Source organism: Geotrypetes seraphini, chromosome 13 (assembly GCF_902459505.1).
Source record: "Geotrypetes seraphini chromosome 13, aGeoSer1.1, whole genome shotgun sequence".
Classification (NCBI taxonomy): Eukaryota; Metazoa; Chordata; class Amphibia; order Gymnophiona; family Dermophiidae; genus Geotrypetes; species Geotrypetes seraphini.
In genome coordinates, this window is record NC_047096.1 from 3,015,199 (window position 1) to 3,037,035 (window position 21,837).

Sequence of the window (21,837 nt, forward strand, 5' to 3'; positions counted from 1 at the left end):
AAGCCTGGGACAAACAGGAATACTCCTATGAGGCCACGTATTGGACACAGTGGCACCTCACTACCCTTGTGAGTGAACCCAGGGTCCCCAAATACTGGCACATGGTGATCCCCGAGCCAGTGTGTGACTGGCTGAGAATTCTGTACAGCTTTTCACTGTCTGAGGATGAGGTGATCATCGAATCTGCCCTGTTGATATTAGGGGGGTCACTGGCTAAAGTCATAGGCAGTTTGTTTGGAGGGGGCCCAAAAGCTGCGCCCTAGACCTCTCTCTCTGGCTCCCTCACCTACCTCTTCCCCAGCCGTTCTCATTTTAAATAGCCGAATGAACATGCTGCCATCAGCCGGCCCTGGAAATCTTCATTCTGCAGCAACTGGACACTGGGGCACGCCGACGACAGCAGGTTCACTCATTGCCACTGCCCGAAGATTTAAAATGAGAACGGCCAGGGAGGAGGCAGGTTGAGCCATCTCTTCTGACTGACTGCTAATTTTGGGGGGGCCAGGCCCCTGGGGCCACCCCGTTCTGACACCCATGGCTAAAGTGTTTCTTCCTTCTGTGTCCCCAGGAAGCAGTTGAGTCCTGTCTGACCCGCATCACCAAGCTGGAGCTCCAGCAGCAACAGCAACAGGTGGTCCAGCTGGAGGGAGTGGAGAACGCCAACGCCCGAGCCCTCCTGGGCAAATTCATCAATGTCCTGCTAGCTCTGATGGCTGTTCTGCTAGTTTTTGTCTCTACCATCGCCAACTTTGTCACACCCCTGATGAAGACGCGATTACGCCTCCTCGGGTCCCTTCTCCTGCTCCTATTCCTTGCCTTCCTGTGGAAACACTGGGACACCATCTCTTACCTACTGGACCAGGTGTTGCTTCCTGGCTGACAGGCGCTTGGTGGGAGGAGGAGGGGGAGGGGCTTGTACCCCTCAGCCTGTATTTCCTATCCAGAAAGATGAGAAAGTTCTGGTTCCCTTCCCTCATTGCTTGTAACGGATGCTCATGTGGGACAGAGGAGAGGGAGCAGCCAGTCCGTGAGGTAATTGAAGCCGAAAACAAGACCTTCACCTCTAGAACTTGTATACTGCGCTATCAACTGGAGCCACTAGGTGGAACTGTTGTGTCATTGATAGATCAGTTTATTTTATGCTGTAATTTGGGAGGCGATTTTTGCTTCTCATAAGGATTGATGATGGAAGAAACCTGCCACTTCAGACTTTTTGGGGTGGAGAATTTGTTTCATGTTTTTTGTCAGTTTGTTTTCAATAATTTGCAAATGACAGACGAAGAATTTCTCAAGGAACAAAAAGCAGCTGGTGTGTCTCAAATTCAAAGGCCATGTAACAAGGAACACAAAATCTGATCAAATAAGAGAAAAATGTGAGTGCAATGCCGGAAAACCTTCTGGCCAGATGTAGAATGATTTCTTTTGAATGTAAATTTGCACAGATGACCGACTGGGAGCCACATTCAGGCCCCTGTGAAGTGCACTCTGAGCTGGTCTTTTGGGATATACAGAACATTTCTTGTATTTCTTTTTAATTTTTTTCTATTTCTCAAAGAACCTCTGCACACCAGCACAGCTGCAGTTCACAGAAACATCTGGTTTGTTGCTTCCTTTTTTGGTTGTGATAATATAAGTCTCTATTTATGAGTCCCCTCTTCCACTATCTGTGCTGTATTTATACTTTAGATGTATCAGTAGGGAGTTCTGATGAAGATCTGGTCTTCAGCCGTCTGTGCTGTATTCATACTTGAACTGCATCAGTGTGGCACTTGTAGGGAGCTTTGATGAAGATCTGCTTTTCAGCCGTCTGTGCTGTATTCATGCTTTAGCTTTATTTGTCTGACACCTGTAGAGCAGAAGCAGGTGGAGTTTTCAAAATACTAATATCTGACAAAAAGAGAGAAGGTCTGGAGGGGATTGTAATGATTTTTTCTTTATGTTAACTTCCGATGACTTGAACAGAACATTTTCTGCGCTGGTTCTGCTGTTTGAAAACGTGCTGGCTTTGTTGGTCTCTGGGTGTGTCTTTCTGCATGAACTGGTACAATGAGGGTTTGTACAGCCTGCTTGTCTGTTTTGGAAAGGAAACGCAAAAGGTTTTACAAGTACTGTAGATGTTAAGTGAGGTAATTAATCCTTTTCAATGGGACTTTTATGGTTATTGAAGTGCTGCATTTTCTTTAAGAAACTGAATTAAACTTACGAGTAAGAGATGGGGAGAAGGAAGCCATTAACCCAGAGCTTCTCAGATAGGGGGCTGGGACCTCAAATGGGCTCACAATGTCAGTGGATGGGAGGGGGATCACAGAAACAGGGCCCTTCCCCCTCTCTCTGGACTAATGCTATGACAAGCCAGGGTGGGGGTTTGGCCCCTCGTAGGGAGGCTTCCTTTTAAAAGGAAACCATACAGAGAGTGCTTGCTGACCCACAGGCCCTGCGACTTCTCCATTCATGCCTTAGATGAGGGGGAGGAGGGAAAAGGGCCTTTTTGTGTCTTTGGCATTCAAAGCGGTGGGCACTGGAGGATTAAGTGACTTTGCCCAGAGTCACAAGGAGCGGCACCAGGATTTGCTTTCACAACCTCTGGGTGCCATTGATGGGATGAAGACCTGCTATTTTGTTTGCATCATCATCTAAAGTCCTGTGAATTTGCTGTTGTTAAAAAGAGGTCATATTGGAAATAGTTTGGAAAGCATAGAGTTAATCAGTGACACGTTCATTTATTTTAGGCTGTAAGAAGTGAAGTCATGCAGTGTCAGTGGCATCCAAAACGTTGTGTTGGTTGGTCTGAAGGCACGGATGGTCTGGGAAAGGCTTTTAAAGCCATGGTGCTAGCTGGAGCAGGTTGTGCCAGTCTCTTGATGATATGTTATTTTGAATTTTGGACTCAATATTTCCGGTCATCACTTGCCCATCTTTCACAGATCTCTATTGTGTTCGTATGCTTCAAGTACCAGTGACAGGCTCTAAGGATGATCCTAATTTTCCTGTGTTCAGAACAATTAGAGAAATTTAAGCCATATGGCTCTAAGAATTCATCAGCATGAAATGAAAATGAATCCTTTAAGTGGTCTGTGTGTATTAGCCAACACCAGAAAGACCTCAAAACATAATTTCCACCGCTGTTACATTCCATGAGAATAATCTTTTCATCCATCCATCACACACTGCCTTCGATGGCCGGAAGTTTGCTTTCTGCTACCGCTTCCTGTCCCAGCATAGGTAGGAAGCAGTAGCAGAGAGAAAGCTTCTGGGCAGAAGGCAGCGTGTTTGCTTCACTCGTGCTGCTGGCGGCCCGAAGCGTAAGAGCAGCAGTGCTGGGAACGAGAATGGATCCCGTGTGTGTGTGGGGGGAATCCTTTGGGGAGGGTATTGGAAAGATGCTGGGCTGTGGGAATGGGGAGGAAAGGGAAGGAGATACCAGACCACAGAAAGGGGGGGAAGGGAAGGAGAGAGACGTCAGATCACTGGATGGGGGGAGGAGAGAAATGCCGGGGAAGGGAAGAAGGAGGGAGAGATTCCAGACTAAAGAAGGGGGAGGGAAACAGAGAGATGCCAGACCACAAAGGGGGGGAGGGGGAGAGGAAGGAGTGAAGAGAGATGCCAGACTCTGGGAAGGAGAGGAGAAATATCCCAGACCATAGGAAGGGGAAAGGGGACTACAGATGTCAGACCATGGGAGAGGGAAAGAGAGGGAGGAGATGGTACACAGGGATGAAGGGGAGAGAGGGAGGAGAGAGTGTGCATGGATAGATGGGAAGGGAAGACATGAAAAAGTAGATAGATCGGGGGAGGAAGCAGAATAATGGAAGAAAGTTGAATGTTAAAAATTAATGGCAAAGATGGATATAGAACAGAAAATGAAGGAGAGAAAAACAGAAAATGGATAAGAAGGCCCTGGAAACACAGTTAAGAGCACAGACAGAAAGAAGTTAAACCAGAGACTGGAAAAAGATGGTTAGAAAAATAAAATCAGCAGACAACAAAGGTAGGGAAAATGATTTTATTTTCAATTTAATGATTGGAATGTGTCAGTTTACAAAATGTACATCTTCTGTCTATATTTTGCACTGTTCAGGAAGAAATGCATTTCTTTCTATTTCTCTGGTTCTGTACTGCATGCAGAGTCTGGTATCTTAAGGTTTTGTTTGTGCTTTTAGATTCTGGTCCTATATTTGCATAGGGTGACCAAGGCCAGGTGTTCTGGTAGGAATGAATGTCATGAAGCATGATTGGTGTTATAGCCCCGAGTAGGAAGACATTTGTCAGTGCTTCTTCAGCCCTTTTGGACCCAAAACAGTCCTTGCTTAAAAATTGGCGAAGACCACTGCTCTAAGTTGAACAGGAGTCATCTACCTATAGTCCTGCCAGGGGAGGGCACTGTTTCACCATCACATTGTCAATAATGACAGGCAAGCTCTGCAGAACTCCAGGGAACCTGCCTGTCCCTTTGATTGAAGGCACAATATTGAAGCAGCGCCCTCCACTGGCAGCAATGCAGTTGGAGGACTCTTGCCCAGCTTAGAAGGAACAGCGCCTACATGACTCTCAAATTCCATTCCTAGAGGGTAAGTTTTTGGGATGTCGGAAGTGGCTTAAAGCAAGCTCCAGTGTGTCCCCCCCCCCTCCCTTGGTTAAAAGGACACTGTCAGGATCATTTGAAAGAACATAACTAGCTCAGGTTGTCCACAGACTTTTTCTGGCATAGTAAGGGGCAGAGTGGGGAGCCATGTTGATGAGGGTGCCGGCACCCCTTCTCTCTGCCCCCGCCTAATCCCACTCTTCCTTTCCCCTGTTCCTCTAGTTGTTCATCACCGTGAGAAACAACTATGCCACGCATAGGAAGTGATGTCAGAGGGAAAGTCGACGGGGTCACGAGGAGCACGTCAAAGTTCTCGTTGCTCATGGGAGTTAACAACCTAGAGGTGGGGGGGGAGGGGCACCACTGCCCTGGGCGCTTCTCCCCCTCGCTATGCCACTGCTTGTTATCTGTGATGGTGACCCTCTGTTCTGGGGCTCGTATAGGGGGAAAGGAGCGTCTTGGCCTGCTTACGTTGGATTTCATGTTCGGAAGCAGAATTTTTCTCTTCAGCGCAATGGTTCTATTCTTTGTATGAGGGACTTTTCAGGTCCTTGAAATCAAAATGTGAGTGTCTCATTTGCTGCAATTGCAAATTTGGTTTAATTTATTAATTAATTTATTTATTTATCAGGTGGTAAGGGTATCTGCCACCAGCCAGGAAAGGAGGTTTGTGTAATACCAGTGTGATAAATGTCCAGACCAGGTAATAAACTTTACAAGATTGATCTGGCAATAAAGTGTTGGTTGTGCCTTATTTTTCGAATGTTGTTGCAGAGGATTTAGTAGCTTCGGCTGCTATGAATGAAAGTTTGTAGATCGAATCTAATCAAGATTTCTTAAGACCACTTATCCAGTACAGGTTCAAGGCGGTTTACAAGGTAAGAGGCCCACTGGGCAGCATCATTAATGCATGAAAGTATTTGGAGTTGTGGGAGCGTAAATTAATAGAGTAAAATTAAACTAAATCGATGGAAAAAGAGCCTGGCTAGTTTCCTTTTATAAAAACATGAAGGAGGAAGAGAAAAAAGTGGAAGAGAGGCCTCTGTGAATAGCCATTTGCTGCCAGTAAGGCTGCCTAGAGTTGGGCATGGGATGATGTGCTCTGAGTGTAAATTCTGCGCCTGGAACTTTAATCATAAGCGCTTATGATAGCCTAATGGCCGACCTAAGTGCTCACCCCTAACTGTAGGCCTCAGCCCACCCAGACTCCTCCCACGTCCAGGTCTCCATTGCAGCTGTGCATCCTGGGATTTGAGCACAAAACTTATGGAATACCGATTAAGGGCGGTTGCTGCCAGTTATAGATATTGCTTTATAAGACCAATTAACAGCTCATTATTACATTTTTGTATATGCAATTGAGTTTATTCTAGAACTTGCATGCGCAAATCTGCACGCTATTTCCAAGTTTGATCACACAGCTTTCTAGAATTAGGGAGTATGGCCCAGTATCCTATCTTCACAGAGGCCCATCCAAGTCACGTGTACCTGGCAAAAACCCAAATGGTAACAGCAGTCCAGGGCAAGAAGTGGCTTCCCCCTTGTCTGACTATGGACTATGATGGGCACATTAGCATTTATCATGCCTTAGTAAAAGGAACCCGTTTTTACTTTAGCTTCACCCCTCAGTGTAATGGTAACCAGAGCTGAGTTTGTGATGTCATAATGCCTCATTCCACCAATAAGAGCCAACCTCATCAGTGATGTCACAACGGCTCACTTTGATTCCATAGAGCAATGGTTTCTTTGTTCTTTATTATGGAGGGAAGTTATCGATATGGGCTGCTCGTAAGATGGGTTATTAACCCAATGGGTCTCACTGCTAAAATAACACATGTTGATAACTCCTCCCCATATCTCTCCTGTCCCTCCTTTTCTCCTAGGTCTCTATGGGCTAGATTCACTAAGCAAACCGATCGTGTTTGCGAGCCCTTAGTGACTAGATTTCCCTCCTGCAGTATTCACTAACCTGTGTAGCGATCCTCTTCCGGTGTGCGCATGCAAATGAGGGGAACTGCATGCAAAGTAGGCAGGGACGCGATTCACTAAACTTTTTTTCGATCCGACTGGGCTCGCAAAAAGCCACTGCTCAGGACCAGGACCCTTTGCGACTGCCCTGCCTTCTAACCTGTCAGCCCCGAACCCCCTGCCTGCCTGCCCTGATCTCTCCTGCTCTCTGCCGCCCTTCCCCGCAGTGCAAGCCCATGGTTTTAAAGCGGGGCTGCACACCGCAGTGCAGCGCCAGCTTTAAACCCACGGGCTCACACTGAAAGGAAGAGGGCCCCGAACATGCCTGTCCTGACTGCCTGTGCAAGCCCGTGGTTTTAACCTGAAGCAGGTTAAACCCACGGGCTCGCAAAAGTTTAAAGTTAAGAAAAAAAAAGTCACGGCTAGGACGGGTCTGCGCATGTGCGATCCGTGCAGGCAGATGGTGGCATTCCTCCGATCGCCCCCATCTGCATATTTTAAGTTAGTGAATTCGTTGGACCTGCCTGAATTGGAAATGGATTGTTCCAATTCGGGCAGGTTAGTGAATCCAGGCCTATGTTGCCTCCCTCTGAACCACTTCACGTCTCACTGACGATTTGCACAGGGGCTGAAGCACCTTCACTCCCATGTCTCCTTCCCTGGTTTAGCTACCTTGAGATCCTCAGACGTCACCATTAGATTTTAGCATTCTGCATGTAGTTTCATTTCATTTCATTGAGCCGTTTACAGAATCAACGCACGTAAATCACTAAATATTAAATGACAGACAATGTCTGTACAATCATTTCCCTATAAAACTGATGGCAAGTTAAGCAATTTTAGGCTGTGTTTTCTGTTTAACAGCAGGGCGTCTGGTCAGTCCACTTACATTTAATTTAATTTTAACAGTTTCTACTTATCCAGAAATAAAGTTCAACAAAGAAGTTATAGGATTTGTCTTTTTATTTGTTGTTTCCCACCTTGAATGAATCTATCAAAAAGGCTGAAAATAAAGTGAATGAAATTGGATTAACTTAATCCATTTTGAAGTAGCGGAGACAAACTGTCTCTACCTTCCTTACAACAAGCAGTTTTAAATGCTGAGACGGAAGCACCAGGGGGCGCTAGAGCTCCAGCGCTATTAATCCCAGGAAGGTTAAAACTCCAGGACCTGATGGCTTCTCTGGCTCAGTCCAGCTGCCCAGCTCTGTTCCAATCACCCCTCAGCAGAGGCTGACTGGCAATGGCCAGCCAGCCAGAAATGACACACTTGAGATCAGAAGATGTCTGGAGGCAGTGAATGTCTGAGTGTCCGTCTGGGCCTATGAGACTTGGAGCCTCCCATGGTTGCAATGCAGAAGAACCAACTCTCAGGCTGACCTTAATATTTATTTATGAAGAGATTCATTCAAGGCAGTGCACAGCAGATACAGTTGAACCAAAGATATGACCAAGATCCTTTCTAACCGGTTCCATCTATGTTTCACCACCTGCCAGTTGTGTCCGTATTTCACTTTCACTGTCTGCCAGCTGATTTGCAACACCAGACCTTTGGCGAACTGATATCGTGGAATCATTTGCATTAGCCTGGGACTATTTGACAGTATCACTTGCTGTTATTGTTTTATTCTGGTTATATTATGTTTCATTTTATATCATTAATAAACTTGTGTGTTTCCAGCTCATCAACTCCGCTTTTGCCGGGTTTTTGGATTACCGGTTGTTTCTTTTTGGTTTCTTCCTTCATTCAGTGGAGTACCGAGGTTCTTTGTTCTGCCCCTCTCATTCCCTATTCTGAAATCTTATTTTGCTTAATTATTATTACATATTTTCATTTTAACTATTTAATTTATGATTCTGGCAACACAGAGAGTTTCCTGAACTGGAATCTCATCAACAATTCCTGCTTTCAGATTCCTTCTCGTGCACCAAAGCCTGATGGCTGGAGGGTTCATGGAGCCATGAAGGACAGAAGTGAGTGGGGTTCGCTTTTGCCCCTGTAGTGCCTCTGTCCCAGCAGGGAGTTCAGGTAGTTGGGAGACCTAGTGAGGCCTATTCTGACTGGGGTGGGTGGGAGGGGGAGTCTGGACCTGTGGGGGAGGGGCTGGGGTAGGCTCTTACTTTGGAGGAAGGATGGAGGTCTGGATCTTGCTGGAGAGGTGGGAGGAAGAGGAGGACATTGGAAATGTGCTGGGCTGATATTCATTGCTGGCAAACTGCATAGCTAACAAAAGAGTTGCCATACTGAGATAAACCAAAGGTCCATCATTCAATTTCCAACAATGGAATATTCCAAGAGTTAAACAAATTTTATGTTACATATTCTAGGAATAAGCAGTGGATTTCCCCAAATCCATTGTAATAACGGCTTATGGACTTCTATTTTAGGAAATGATCCAAACCTTTTTTAAACCCTGCTAAGCTAACTGTTTTCACCACATTCTTTGGCAACAAATTCCAGAGTTTAATTGCACACTGAGTGAAGAAACATTTTCTCCAGTTTGTTTTGAACTTACTATTTGTATCATTGCATGCCTCCTCATCCTTATAGTTTTAGAAAGAGTAAACAAGTGAACCACATCTACCTGGGTGCTGACTCCTCCCCAATTCTTCCCCTGTAACACCCATGTGCAGCCTGGCTCCAAAATGGCTGGTTAGCATTGACATTCATAGACACTACCCCCTTAAGTTTTACTGAATATGGGCAGTTAGCCGGCTCCAAGCAATTTAAGAGGATGGGGGTCTCACCTGCCCACTTAAACTGTTTTGAATTTCGGGCAGGTCATTTCTATAGAGCTACTAGACACAGAGCTTACAATCTATTCCAGGCACACAGAGGCTGGAGCTGGCAATGGAAGAGAAAGGTACAGATAAGAATGACCTAGCAAATAAACAAGAGTTTCTGGGGAGGGATATGGGGAGAGATAAGAGCTTCAGAATGAATGCACTTGTCAGAGGAGTTTGAACTGCATAAGGAAAGCAATAGGGAGCCAGTGAAGTGCCTTGAAGAGAGGGGTTATGTGAGTGCAAGGACACAGGTGAAGGTAAGTCGTGCAGCAGAATTTTAAATAGATTCAAAGAGAGAGAGGGAGGGAGGGAGACAGAGAGATGGAGAGAGAGAGATGGTTTATGGGAGGCCTCTATGAAACAGTTTGCAGAAATGTAAGCAGGAGAGGATGGACTTTAGCTTTTTCTGAAATACTGCCTGCATATGGAAAGGGAGAGCAAAGAGTGAATAACACAGAGGACTTTAATAGATGGTTCAGAGCCTGGTGTCATCAAAAAGGCTTCAGGTTCATAGGAGGATGGGGAAATACATGGAAGGACAAGAAGTTATATTGCACTGATGGGCTACATATTACTACTCATATATAAAAAACTATATCCCACTAAATGCGAGAAGTGCATCAAAAGTTATATACTAGACCAGGAAAAGGCCTCAGAATTGGAGCCTACGCGTAGTACTATCATGGACTGAACTGTCAGCGTAGTATTACCACTCCACGCTCCAATCATAGGCCAGAAAAACCTGGAACTTATAAAATCTCTTAATTTATTATTATTTTATAATTTTTTTAATTTTTTAAATTATTGTTTAAACCTTAAAGTCCGTACTAAAATCTTCATTTCAAATTTTATTATAGTCAATCTTAAGGTTTTCATAAATCGTTCTGTAAAAAACCTTAAGGAATGTAATTTACTGTTACAACCCTACTATAACTAAATAGTGTTTAGCATTGCAATATTCTCAGAGATAGAAAAGTTATAGGCAACTAAATTACTTATCTTAAGCAGTTTTCATTATGGCTTGAAGATTTAATAGCAGTATGATGCCTATACAGTGGCTATGCTGCCGACGCGGCCAGCGTTTCGTGGGCTATATTGTAAGTCCACTGCTTCAGGGCTAATAGCCGAAACATTAAGGCTTGGGGATAAAATTATTCAGTTACGCTGATGACTTTACGATCATCATCCCATTTGCCAACTCCATCTCGGAAACAATTCCAAAAGCATCAGAAGCCATAAACGTGATGGAGCATTGGATGACAGACTTCAAACTCAAGCTCAATACTGAGAAGACAAAATTCTTTGTCGCTTCACCACGCCCTCTTGACACCAAAACTCCACTAGACATCAACAAACATAACTACCCCATACAGCCCACCATTAAAATACTGGGTGTAACTCTGGACCAATGCCTCACCATGAAAGACCAGGTGGACTCTCTAATCAAAAAGGGTTTTTTCACCCTCTGGAAACTTAAATCCATTAAAGCATACTTTGATAACTCTGCCTTCAGAATCCTGGTACAATCCCTCGTATTAAGTCAACTCGACTACTGTAACATCGCCTACTTAGCAATCCCCCAAAAGAATATGCGACGCTTACAACTAATGCAAAACACTGCGGTCAGACTAATCTTCGGTCTAAAGAAGTTCGATCACGTGACGCCATACTTCAAACAGCTACACTGGCTGCCGATGGAAGCTCGTGTAAAGTTTAAGTTCGCCTGCCTCTGTTTTAAAGTTTTCTACGGTCTAACCCCTAAATACATCACTGACCTCTTCTCCTTCTCAGCCAACAAACACAAGAGAAGCTCCCACTCGCACTTCGTTTCTCCCCCGGTTAGAGGATGCAAACTAAAAAAACACCATGAGCATCTTCTCTCACATCAGGCTGCTCTATGGGGTAAAGACCTAGAACAACTCCTATTGCCCACCACTTATGAGGTATTCAGGAAACGCCTCAAAACTCACCTATTCCTGAAATACCTAGACAGCTGACCCACTTCCCTCCTTCCCCTCTCTTGCCCTTTCTCCCCATTGTTCCCACATCCCTTAAGTTAACTCAACTTGCACGTCAACTCAACTTGTATTCCACTAATCTTCTGTAAACCGCATAGAACTTAATGGTATTGCGGTATATAAACTGTTATTATTATTATTAACTGAGATGACTCCTGGAACCCCCCACCTCACATATAGCTTTCTTTAAATATCAAGATGTTTCCAGCATTTAACTGCTTTATGTCCCAGTGATGAAGATGGTTTAGGAGAGAGAAACAGCCAGCAGAAAACAAGAAGGAGATTTCAGCTGAAGAGGGATTGGATTGTTTGAACTGCCCTCTGGCAGGGTGGGAAGGGGGAGAAGGGGCTTCTGTTGTGAGACCCAAAGGACAGAGGAGCAGCTAAGCACCAACCTTGAAGGTGGTGGATCTGAACCTGTCCAGGAGCATTCATTTAACCTAGCCAGACAAATAATGGAGAAGCAAAGAGCAGAGCACTATTTATTTCAATACCTCTTATAGTCTAGGGGCTCATTTTCAAAACACTTAGACTCACAAAGTACCAGAGGTTTCTATGGTACTTTGTGTCTAAGTGCTTTGAAAATGGGCCTCTTTGTGGTTCACATTCAGGTACTCAAGCATTTGGCCCTATCTGTCCTGGTGGGCTCACGCTCCATCTAACTTCTAACATACCTGGGTCAATGGGGATTAAGAGACTTGCCCAGGGTCACAAGGAGCAGCATGGGATTTGAACCCACAACCTCAGGGTGTTGAGGCTGTAGCTCTAACCACTGAGGTGCACACCATTACTGGGCAAGGAAAAAAAAGGCCCAAGAAACCCAAATCTGCTGGAAAGAGCGGGTGCTGGGAAAGCCTGCGGTCAGTTTAGATAAGGCCGTGTGTAAATCCATAGGCAAGGCCTAGGGTGAGCATTCTAGCCCCTCTGCTCTTCTCCAGAACAACCCTCTTAGGGTTACCACCTGGCTCCAGAAAAAGGGGTTTTACTTCCACTGAAAGCCCCCCTTTTTCTGGCGTTCTATGGTAACCCTACTCCCTCTCATAAGAACATATGAAGTTTCAAGTTTATTAGATGACTTGATCAATCGCTTAATCAAATATTCTAAGCGATGTACAATTAAGTTTAACAATTATTAAATATAAAAATAAAACAAACAATACAGTACATACAATTATTTAAATAATGGGTAAGAACTCGTAATTATTAACATTGATAAACATGGGAAAGGAGGGATGAACTACAATTCATAAAGTAAAGAAGAGACATTGAGGGGAAACACAAAGGGGAATAATTAACACAGGCTTCATATAGGAAAACATGATACTAAAACTAAAATTATGTTATAAAAGCATCTTTAAAAAGGAAGGTTTTAAGTTCAGTTTTAAATTTTCCAAGTTCTTTTTCCTCTCGTAAAAAAATAGGAAGGGCGTTCCATGTCTGCGGTGCAGTACATGAAAAAATAAATTGTCTCCTTGTATTGATAATTTTTAACGAAGGGACAGATAGCAGATTTTGTTCGCTAGAACGTAGTATTCTCTTTGTAGAATAAGGAACAAGAAATCGATATAAAAATGCAGGGGTCTTATTAATCAAAGTCTTAAAGATAATTAAACACAATTTATAAGTGATTCTGTAATTAACAGGGAGCCAATGAGCCTCTTTGAGGAGTGGTGTTACCCTTACTGGGTCAGACCATTGGTCCATCCTCACGGTGGCCAATCTAGGTCACCAGTACCTGGCCAAAACCCAAAGAGTAGCAACATTCTAGAATCTCAGAGTAGCAAGATTCCGAAATCCCACGTAGTAGCAACATTCCATGCGGAATCCCCCCAAACCAGCTACGCTTTCCATTCTCACCACAACCTCTGGCAATGTGTTCCAGAGCTTAACTATTCTCTGAAACAAAATTTCCTCCTATTGGTTTTCAAAGTATTTTCCTGTAACTTCATCGAGTGTCCCCTGGTCTGTGGAATTTTTGATGGAGCGATAAATCGATCCACTTGTACCCGTTCTACTCCACTCAGGTACCGCCTCCATTGTGCACTATGAAGGTTAAGTTGCATATGGGGGTATTTCAGAGATGTCAAGCTACCCAGTTCCAGGCTGGAGACTTTTGGGCTGGTCCTGATTTGGAACGTGTCCCAGCTCAGTGTCAGATCCTACCTATTGAAATCCAGTACCTCAAGTCCCATAATGCAACAGGATGAGGTTGGTCCGAAATCCAGGACTGTCACAAAATCTCCAGCCTGGAGCTGGGTAACTCGGCTTCTCTGATATTTGCAGCTGGGAATCTGGCTCTTGTGGGGAGTTTGAAAGCTTCTGTTGCACCCACAGAGCTGGGACCTATGGAACACGCAGCTGGAGGTGTTGGGATCTCTCCGAGGTCCAAAATGCAAAAGTTCATCAGAGTTTCAAGAAAGTGAGTGGCAGGTGGTTAAGCAGATTAATTGCCTGGCGGTTGCTGCCCACCATCTACCAGCTGCTTGGCACTCCCTAATCTCTTATGTAAACTAACCTCCATGGCTGAAGCCAACCAGAGGCAAAATCCACTCCATTTGTTTTGGGCTGTCTCTAAATACAGTGCATGCTCCCCTTGCTTTTAAGGGGAAGAAGGGAGAGGTGAGTGATTCACCTCTGTGTCACTGCCTTGAGGACTTAGGGCTTGTCTGCTTGTCTGTCTGGAATTCCCCACCTGATACAAGTGATGGCACGCTTCTTGGGGGGATGGGAAAGGCACAAGACAAAAGCACAGCTGGATTTCCAGATTCCCAGGAGCCCCTTTTCACTCTGTTTTCCTGACTGACTTATATAACCCTGCACATGCTTCTCCTTTCTTCAGCTTTTGTTCAAAGTCCTCCTGTGTTTTTCTTTCTTGCTGTAAAATCTCTCCTTTTAAAGTCAGTCAGGTGATCTCGTAGGAATGCTGTTTTATGGCCCATGGGCACTCTCAGGAAGATGCCCTGCCTACTTCTCATGTGCCAGCTGCTAGGTGTGCTTCATGGATGTGCGCCAGCCATAGAATTCAATCCTCCCCAGCAATATCCAAGATCCCACATCCAGGTACCCCGGGGTAAGCAAGGGGAGGGGGAGCAAAGGGGACCCGGCCAAGTTGCCCACAGTAGGATATTTGAAGCTGAGAATCCGATCCGAAAAGTGGGATGCCTGACCCCCCTGTGTTAGAAGTGCACAGGCCCTCTGGGAGTGGGAGACGTTCGCCCCTTCTCTCCTCTGCTCAGAGATAAGAGGAGGGTCAGATGTAGGGGCAGCATGAGATGCTTTGAGTCAGTCTGACCTGGAGGTCACTGACAAACAGCTGTTGGCTGCAGGCAGTGTCTGAGCTGTTTGTCAGGGACCTCCATGGCAAGGGGGGCTCATCTCTGCTTCCTTTTCGTTGCCACATGAAAGAACTTGGCAGCGTTGAAACACACGCCCGGAAGTGATGCACCCACCCCAGATGAAAAAGACCCAGGACATCCCGGGAAATGCATTGGCTTTACACACTAGAAAGTACTTTGAAATATGCAAGGGTTAAAAATGAGGGTGTCTGTTCATTAGGGTCCTTCCTTCTGTCTTGCTGCATCCCATGGTGAAAACCATCCTCAGGGCTTTCTATCCTCTAGTATCTCCCCCTTCCCCAGATGTTTCAGTGATTTTGGTATCTCACTCAATCACATGGTGCAGTGCAATTACAGGGGTCACCAAACCAAACGACAATTGATTTTTTAAAACCCCACAAACTCTGAGGCTCATAAAACTTAAACACGTCTAAAAACCCGCCTAAGTGGGCACTTGGACGACGTATCCAGGGATGCTGCTGTGCGCCCAGAGCTGAGAGGGGCGTATCTGGAGGAGTGGTCAGGGTGGTATATGGGCGGGACGGAGGCCGACCTAGACTTAGTTGTCCTGCAAGGATAATCGCAAAATGTAAACATTGTGAGTAAGTGCCCAAAAGGTCTCCAAAGTGACCAGATAATGTAAAGACCCCCACACGCTCCCCCAGTGATCACTGACCCCCTTACAAATATCGGAATAAAAACGTACATACCTGCCTCTGGAACATCAGCACCTGGCACAGAGGTGGCTTAAGTAGTCTGGGGTGGGGGGGAGGCTAGTGAACCATACAGAGGAGGACCCAGGCCCATAAGCCACTGACCACTGCATTCATGGGGGAAAATGTGACCCCCCCCCCAACCTACTGTACTGCCATATAGGTGCCACCTGCAGCCATAAGGGCTATTGGGGTTGTAGGCAGGTGGGTATAGTAAGGTTTGGGGGGCTCATCATAACCTATGAGGGAGTTCTGGTAAGATTTTTATGTGGCACCCTTTTTGTGAAGTTCACAGCAGTGCCCTCAAAGGTGCTCCACTGCTCTGTCATGTCTGGGTGGCCAGTCCATTACAAGATTGGCCCCTCCCCTGTCCAAATGGTCATGTGACCTGGATTGGCCCCCATGAGAATGGGCTACTGGGCTTCATGGGGACCCAGTAAGGCTATTCGTAGGTTCTTATGCCAGAACAGAACATTTTCTAATATGATGGGATGGGTGGCTGTTGCTTTCTTCTGATTTATGGATGTTTTGTTTTGATTGGCTATAGAAAGTTTAACAAATCCATACATTTATAAACAAAGATACTATAGAAATTGCAACGAAGCATGATAAGTTGGAAACATTTCAAACACTCAGGAGCCGCTTGTTACATGGACTCCTAAGAGTCACACAGGCCCCAAATAATGGGTGTGAAGGAAGGAGGGGGGTTAGGTTTAAGAGAGAGGGGCTGATTTTTTGTTTTAATAGTTTCACACATTTCTGGTATTGGAAAATCTGTTGTTAGCAGTGGGGTCACTAGTTCTGGTGTTATCCAGCAGCACTCTGGTTACAGCAGTTAGCGTATCTGGATTTAAAAAAGGATTGGACAAGTTCCTGGAGGAAAAGTCTATCAGACATGGGGGAAGCCACTGCTTACCCTGGATCGGTAGCATGGACTGTTGCTACTATGTGGGATTCTGCCAGGAGGAATCGGTGATATAGATGGGTCTAAATCCTTAGAGAAGGATCCCAGGGCTCCCCAGGTCATTGGCAAACTGCTTCTCTGGACTTTCTCCTCACTCACGTCTTCTAGTGGTAAGAGTGGAGACTTGCGATGTTTGAACCCTGGGATAAGGCATGCAGGGGTTATGTACATTTGCCATGCGACAGAACCATTGCATTTTGGAAGACTTTCATGATTGATATTAGGGAGAGAGCAGATGTGGAAAAGGGGGGCAGATACAGGCAGTCCCCAGGTTAAGAATGAGTTCTCTTTTTAAAGCTGTTCTTAAGTCAGAACTTATAGATTTTAAAATTCTGCTCCCAACTGTCCCTTCCAGCGTTCCCTGTAAGATACAGCGCGCACAACCACACACTGTTCTTAATGTGGTCTTGCATCATTCCTGAATCTGCTACAGGAGAAGTGTAGGAGTGAAATCAAATGAAGCAGCAACTGCGTTCTTAAGTATGAGTCGAACTTAAGTCAGGTCAGGTGGCAGTAACTCGAGGACTGCCTGCGTTGTGAATAATGTGGCATTCTTGTAGAAAAGCTGTACATTTGGCAGAAGAACAAGGTTGGACAAATCCGAGGACCATTTTGTACTGTTTGCGTGAAATTTTGGTCTGACAGTTGGAGAAACCAGGTATATAAAAGTGCCTTCCGAAGCCTTCTTGAGGAAGAGCAAGATTTGCCCTTTTCTGTGCCACCTAACTCTGCCCTTACCAGTGCAAGTGGGAGTAGGCTGGTTTTGTGCCTAGGGGTGGAATATGGTGGTGGAGTGTGGGGGTGCGTTACCCCCTCTCCCCGAGAACAGAATTGCATTTAATTATTTAGAAAATTTCTAACCCGCCTAAACCTAAGCGGTTTACAATCATCATATAACCGACATACAATTAAGTAGACAAACATATCGAAAACGTCTTCAGTCAAGATTGTAACTCAATCAAGAGAATGCCTCCACCAACAAAGCTGTTTTCAGTCGTTTCTTAAATGTTCCAATTGATATTACAGATGTTCTCATAGTGGCATAATGCACTTTCGCTAATCCATCTGTTGATAGTCGTAGCTTTCTCTCTGATCTTCGGCTGATAAAGCCTCATCGATTGGGTTTGATACCGAGAGATCTTATAATGAATGACTTTAAAAGTTAATACCAGAACCTTGAAATGTGACATGATAAACAGTAGGATTAATGTTGTCTGTAGGATATAGGGTCACACTTTAAGAGAAGACACCTGTTTGGTCTTGGGGGGGGGGGGGGAATTGGCTGTTGCCTAGAACTCTTCCCCCGTCCTTCTTCCTCATGTTGACCCCACGTGAACTGGCTTCATTGTTTTGTAGACAAATTCTGCGTAATAGCGTGGTAATTCCAGAGACAAACATATTATTATTGTGAAGGGAGTGGCTGAGATCTTCCTCGTGCCCCGACACTGCTGCTGCTTTTCAGACTGAGTCATGACGAGAAAAATAATGGATGCTTCTAAATTAATTACCATAAGCCCCAATCTTGTCAATGTACCTTGTTCTGTCTTCAATCACCCCCTCCTACCCATACAGAGCTCTGCCAATACCCATGCCTCTTGCTATTCCAGTTTTGAGGCCCCCCCAAACACCTACCCTGCAGCACCCCAAAAAAAGGGATTTTCCCCTTACGACACGCAGAGCTCTGCCAGCCTATATTACCCCCTCCAGCTTTGCCAACCCACCTCATTCCTACTCTGCAGTGCCAAGACCTCCACTCTGCCACCTTCTTTCTTAAAGGCCCACAGTTATGAAAATGCCCCTTCGGAGAGGGTACCTGCTATTAGAGATTTAAAAGCTGCTTAGGGCACATTGAAAACTGCTTTGTTTTGGGAGCCATTTAAAATTGGTATCTGAATGACAGATTTTGGTTTTTAGTAGAATGATTGGCAGGAGAAAAGAATATGGCTGTATTTTAGTGATGATGTGTTGGCTATGATTATGATTTGGTTCTCCGTTTTTATTAGGTTATTTTTATGTTGTTCTGCTTTATATATATATTTTAAATATAATTTATATTCTGCATATCCTACAATTCTATGTAGATTACAAATTATTCAGGTACTCAAGCATTTTCCTCTAGCTGTCCCACTCTATCTAATGTACCTGGGACAATGGGGATTAAGTGACTTGCCCAAGGTCACAAGGAGCAATGTGGGATTGAAACTCACAACCTCAGGGTGCCGAGACTTTAGCTCTAACCACTGCACTCCCATTCTAAATCATAACCCTTTACTCTGCCTAGAAGTGTACAACAGAGTGGAATATAATTTTTTTTTTAACTAAATAAGCTTTGAACATCGATCCCATGGCACTGTCATGGCTAGCCTTAGCACAGTGTGTCTGCAGCTGTGACAATGGAAGGAGCGGCTTGGGAACCTCTGCAGTGCTCCCAGCATCGTTCAGGATGCCTCAAACTGGAGCTTCTGGGCACACCTAGGCCGCTCATTACACTAACACACCTTCCTGTGTGTCACCAGTTCTAAAGAACCTAGAAATCACTTGTAGGGTTAATGCAGGTTGTGTGGAATATAACTTGCACAAGATAGTCACAGCTTGCCCCTAATGGCATGGCATCGCAGAGTGGGAGAAGGCAGGGACACAGCCATGTGACAAATCAAACCACCCAGTAAGTACAGCACCAAACGTAATGTCCAGAGTACAAGCACTGACGGGGGTTACATGGTGGGTGAATCGAAGCAATGCCCGGCCCTGCCAAAGCCCAAATGTTCAGGCCAACATCTGCTATGTGCAGCTACTCACACCCTCTAACACTACCTGTCACAAGGACATAAATTGTCTGTGGTATGGTAGAGATCTTCAGCATCCAGAAGTGGACTGATAAAATGGAGAACAGGTAGGTGATGGAGTGCGTGGACTGGTAGGGGGGTGGGGCTGGGAGCTGAAAGCACAGCTCAGAGGGATCTTTTTAAAGATTTATTTCTGGCTCCCTCCGATGATGTCACCATTGTGTGACTGACTCATCCTGCTCTCCATGGAGAACCCCTGTTACAGGTAAGTAACCTTGCTGTGGAAGCGTGAAGCAAGTTAACATTCCTCTTGAGAACTATAGAGACGAAGGATTTGATAATACTGATAAAAATACAAAAGAGACGCAGGGCTTCCTTATGTCCAAAAGCTAACCTGCTGTCTCAGAAAGAGTCCGGTGCCTCTGTGATAGAGTTTGGTGCAGGTGGGGTTAGTTGTAGTGGCTGTTGGTTAATTCTTGATTTGTAGAGATATAATTATTCTTCGTTAATGGATTATGGAGGTCAGTTTGGAAGGGTTAAGGGTCATTTGCACTATTTACATGTGCAAGTAGAATTTAGAAAGGTCGCTATAACACATTGGCCACTACCCCAGACCACATCAGGGTAGAAATGACACCCCAGTGCTTCCAGGTCTGGAGGGGTGTTCTGGGTGCACCGAGAAGGTATATGAGTGATGGCGAAGTAAAACACCTCAAAGCATTCCTCTGTCGATATTGTAAAAAGAATGCAAACCAGATCAAAGCAAACCAATGTGGTGTGCATGAAATGAATTACAGACCTGGAGTCTCAGGAGAGGAGCAACACAAAATCAAGAGACAAAGACGTGCAGAAACTTAGAAACATGACGGCAGATAAAGGCCAAATGGCCCATCCAATCTGCCCCTCCGCAGTAACCATTATCTCTTTCTCTCTGCAAGAGATCCCACAGGCCTATCCCAGGCCCTCTTGAATTCAGACACAGTCTCTGTCTCCACCACCTCTTCCGGGAGACTGTTCCACGCATCTACCACCCTTTCTGTAAAAAAGTATTTCCTTAGATTACTCCGGAGCCCATCACCTCTTGACTTCATCCTGTGTCCTCTCATTGCAGAGTTTCCTTTCAAATGAAAGAGACGAGACTCAGGTGCATTTACATCATGTAGGTATTTAAATGACTCTATCATATCTCCCCTCTCCCACCTTTCCTCCAAAGTATACAGGTGATCAGATAGCTCTATTCCATTCCAGGAGGCACAGGTTTTCCCCCACCCCCAGCGCAAGTCCCAAAATGCAATGGCTCAGCCCCAGTGACATGAAATCAATTGCCCATAATGTGCCCGCTGACACCATATTGCTTTCCCTGTGCCAGACTGCCTCTCTCTCTCAGGATCTGGCTTGCTGGAGAATCACTGGCCGGTCCCCATTTCCCAATCCCCCCCCCCCCCCAGTGAACGCTCTACTCTGAGGATTTATTTTAACTGGCTGACCTTCGTAGGAATGTGGGGAATTCTCTGCAGGGGGTGAGAGCAGCGGGGGCACCTAATCACCTTTGGCTGGGACAGGGAAACATTCCAAAACTTTCCTTTCAAAAGTAGCCACTGGAATTGCAAAACAAGCTCCGTCATTCCAGGCAATAAATGTTAATAAATAAAAACACCTTCAAAGAAGAATGAAATGAGATTCTTGCGTTGGACTTTCACATTTTACTGCGTGTAGAAATAATAAGTAGTAATTGTAGGTGCTGGGGGTTCTGATCCAAATTCCCCTTTTAAGATGCTATGCAGTTGCCTGGAGATATTTTGGAAGGCTGAAGCTTTAGCCCTCTTTCTTTCGGGGTGTAGTGATATCGGTGCCTGAATTCCCCGAGTGCCCCCAGCTTCTGGACCCTCTAAACACACAGACATTTGCCCCTGGGGCCTGAGCTTAGTCGAAGGATGCTTCCTGGTGATCAACTTTCGCCCCATGTCGTAGGCCATTTTGAGACATGACCCAGTGTGAACTGATGCACTGAATGAGGTTTGTTTGGCTATTTTGAAAGAAACACGTTGAAGTCAAAGGGGGAGAAGAGTGTAGTTACTTACCTGTAACGTAGGTTCTCCGTGGACAGCAGGATAGTCAGTCCACCCTGGACGCCATCTTGGTGAGGGCACAGGCACCCGTCTGCCTGTACACCTTCCCGCTCCTTCCCAGCCTCCCCCACCTCTAATGTTCATGCCAGCGTCTACTCTTCCTCTGACATCACTTCCTGCACCTAGTACGTGACATCATAGGAAGAGTTGACGCTTGCGCCAGGAACGTTATAGAGGTTCGGGGGAAGGGAAGCGGCAAGCATGTGGCAGGTGGGGGAGGGGTGCCCCCACCCCAGGCGCCTCTCACCCTCTATACCACTGCAAGCCCCTCACCCGCTGCTTCATTCATCCACAGGTTGATCCAAACTCTATCTCAATACATGCAACGACTTCCAGGGTTCCATCCATGAATAAGTTAATTTCTTCTGGGTTGATGGTGAGTTCTATGTGCAACACACAGCACCCTGAGCCTGTCTAAACAGCTGCCCATTGAAATGCTCTTCCTCCTCAGCCAGGGCATCCTAAAGCAATCTGGCACATGTACACCCAAAAACTAACCAGTAGGTATCACCATAGCACAATAGCTAGACTTCCCTCTCTCTGTAGTGTTTACAA

General features: G+C 45.4%; 1 protein-coding gene across 4 annotated transcripts in view; it reads left to right on the forward strand.

Annotated features, from left to right (window-relative positions):
- Positions 1-3,382, forward strand: part of TMCC2 (transmembrane and coiled-coil domain family 2) — a 44,086-nt gene extending 40,704 nt beyond the window's left edge. For all 4 annotated transcript variants that reach the window (XM_033918915.1, XM_033918917.1, XM_033918916.1 and 1 more), the window contains one exon: positions 569-3,382. In XM_033918915.1, the coding sequence (XP_033774806.1) occupies positions 569-880 (312 nt within the window). In that variant the 3' untranslated portion in view covers positions 881-3,382. The remainder of the gene's footprint in view (positions 1-568) is intronic.
- Positions 3,383-21,837: the final 18,455 nt, after the last annotated feature.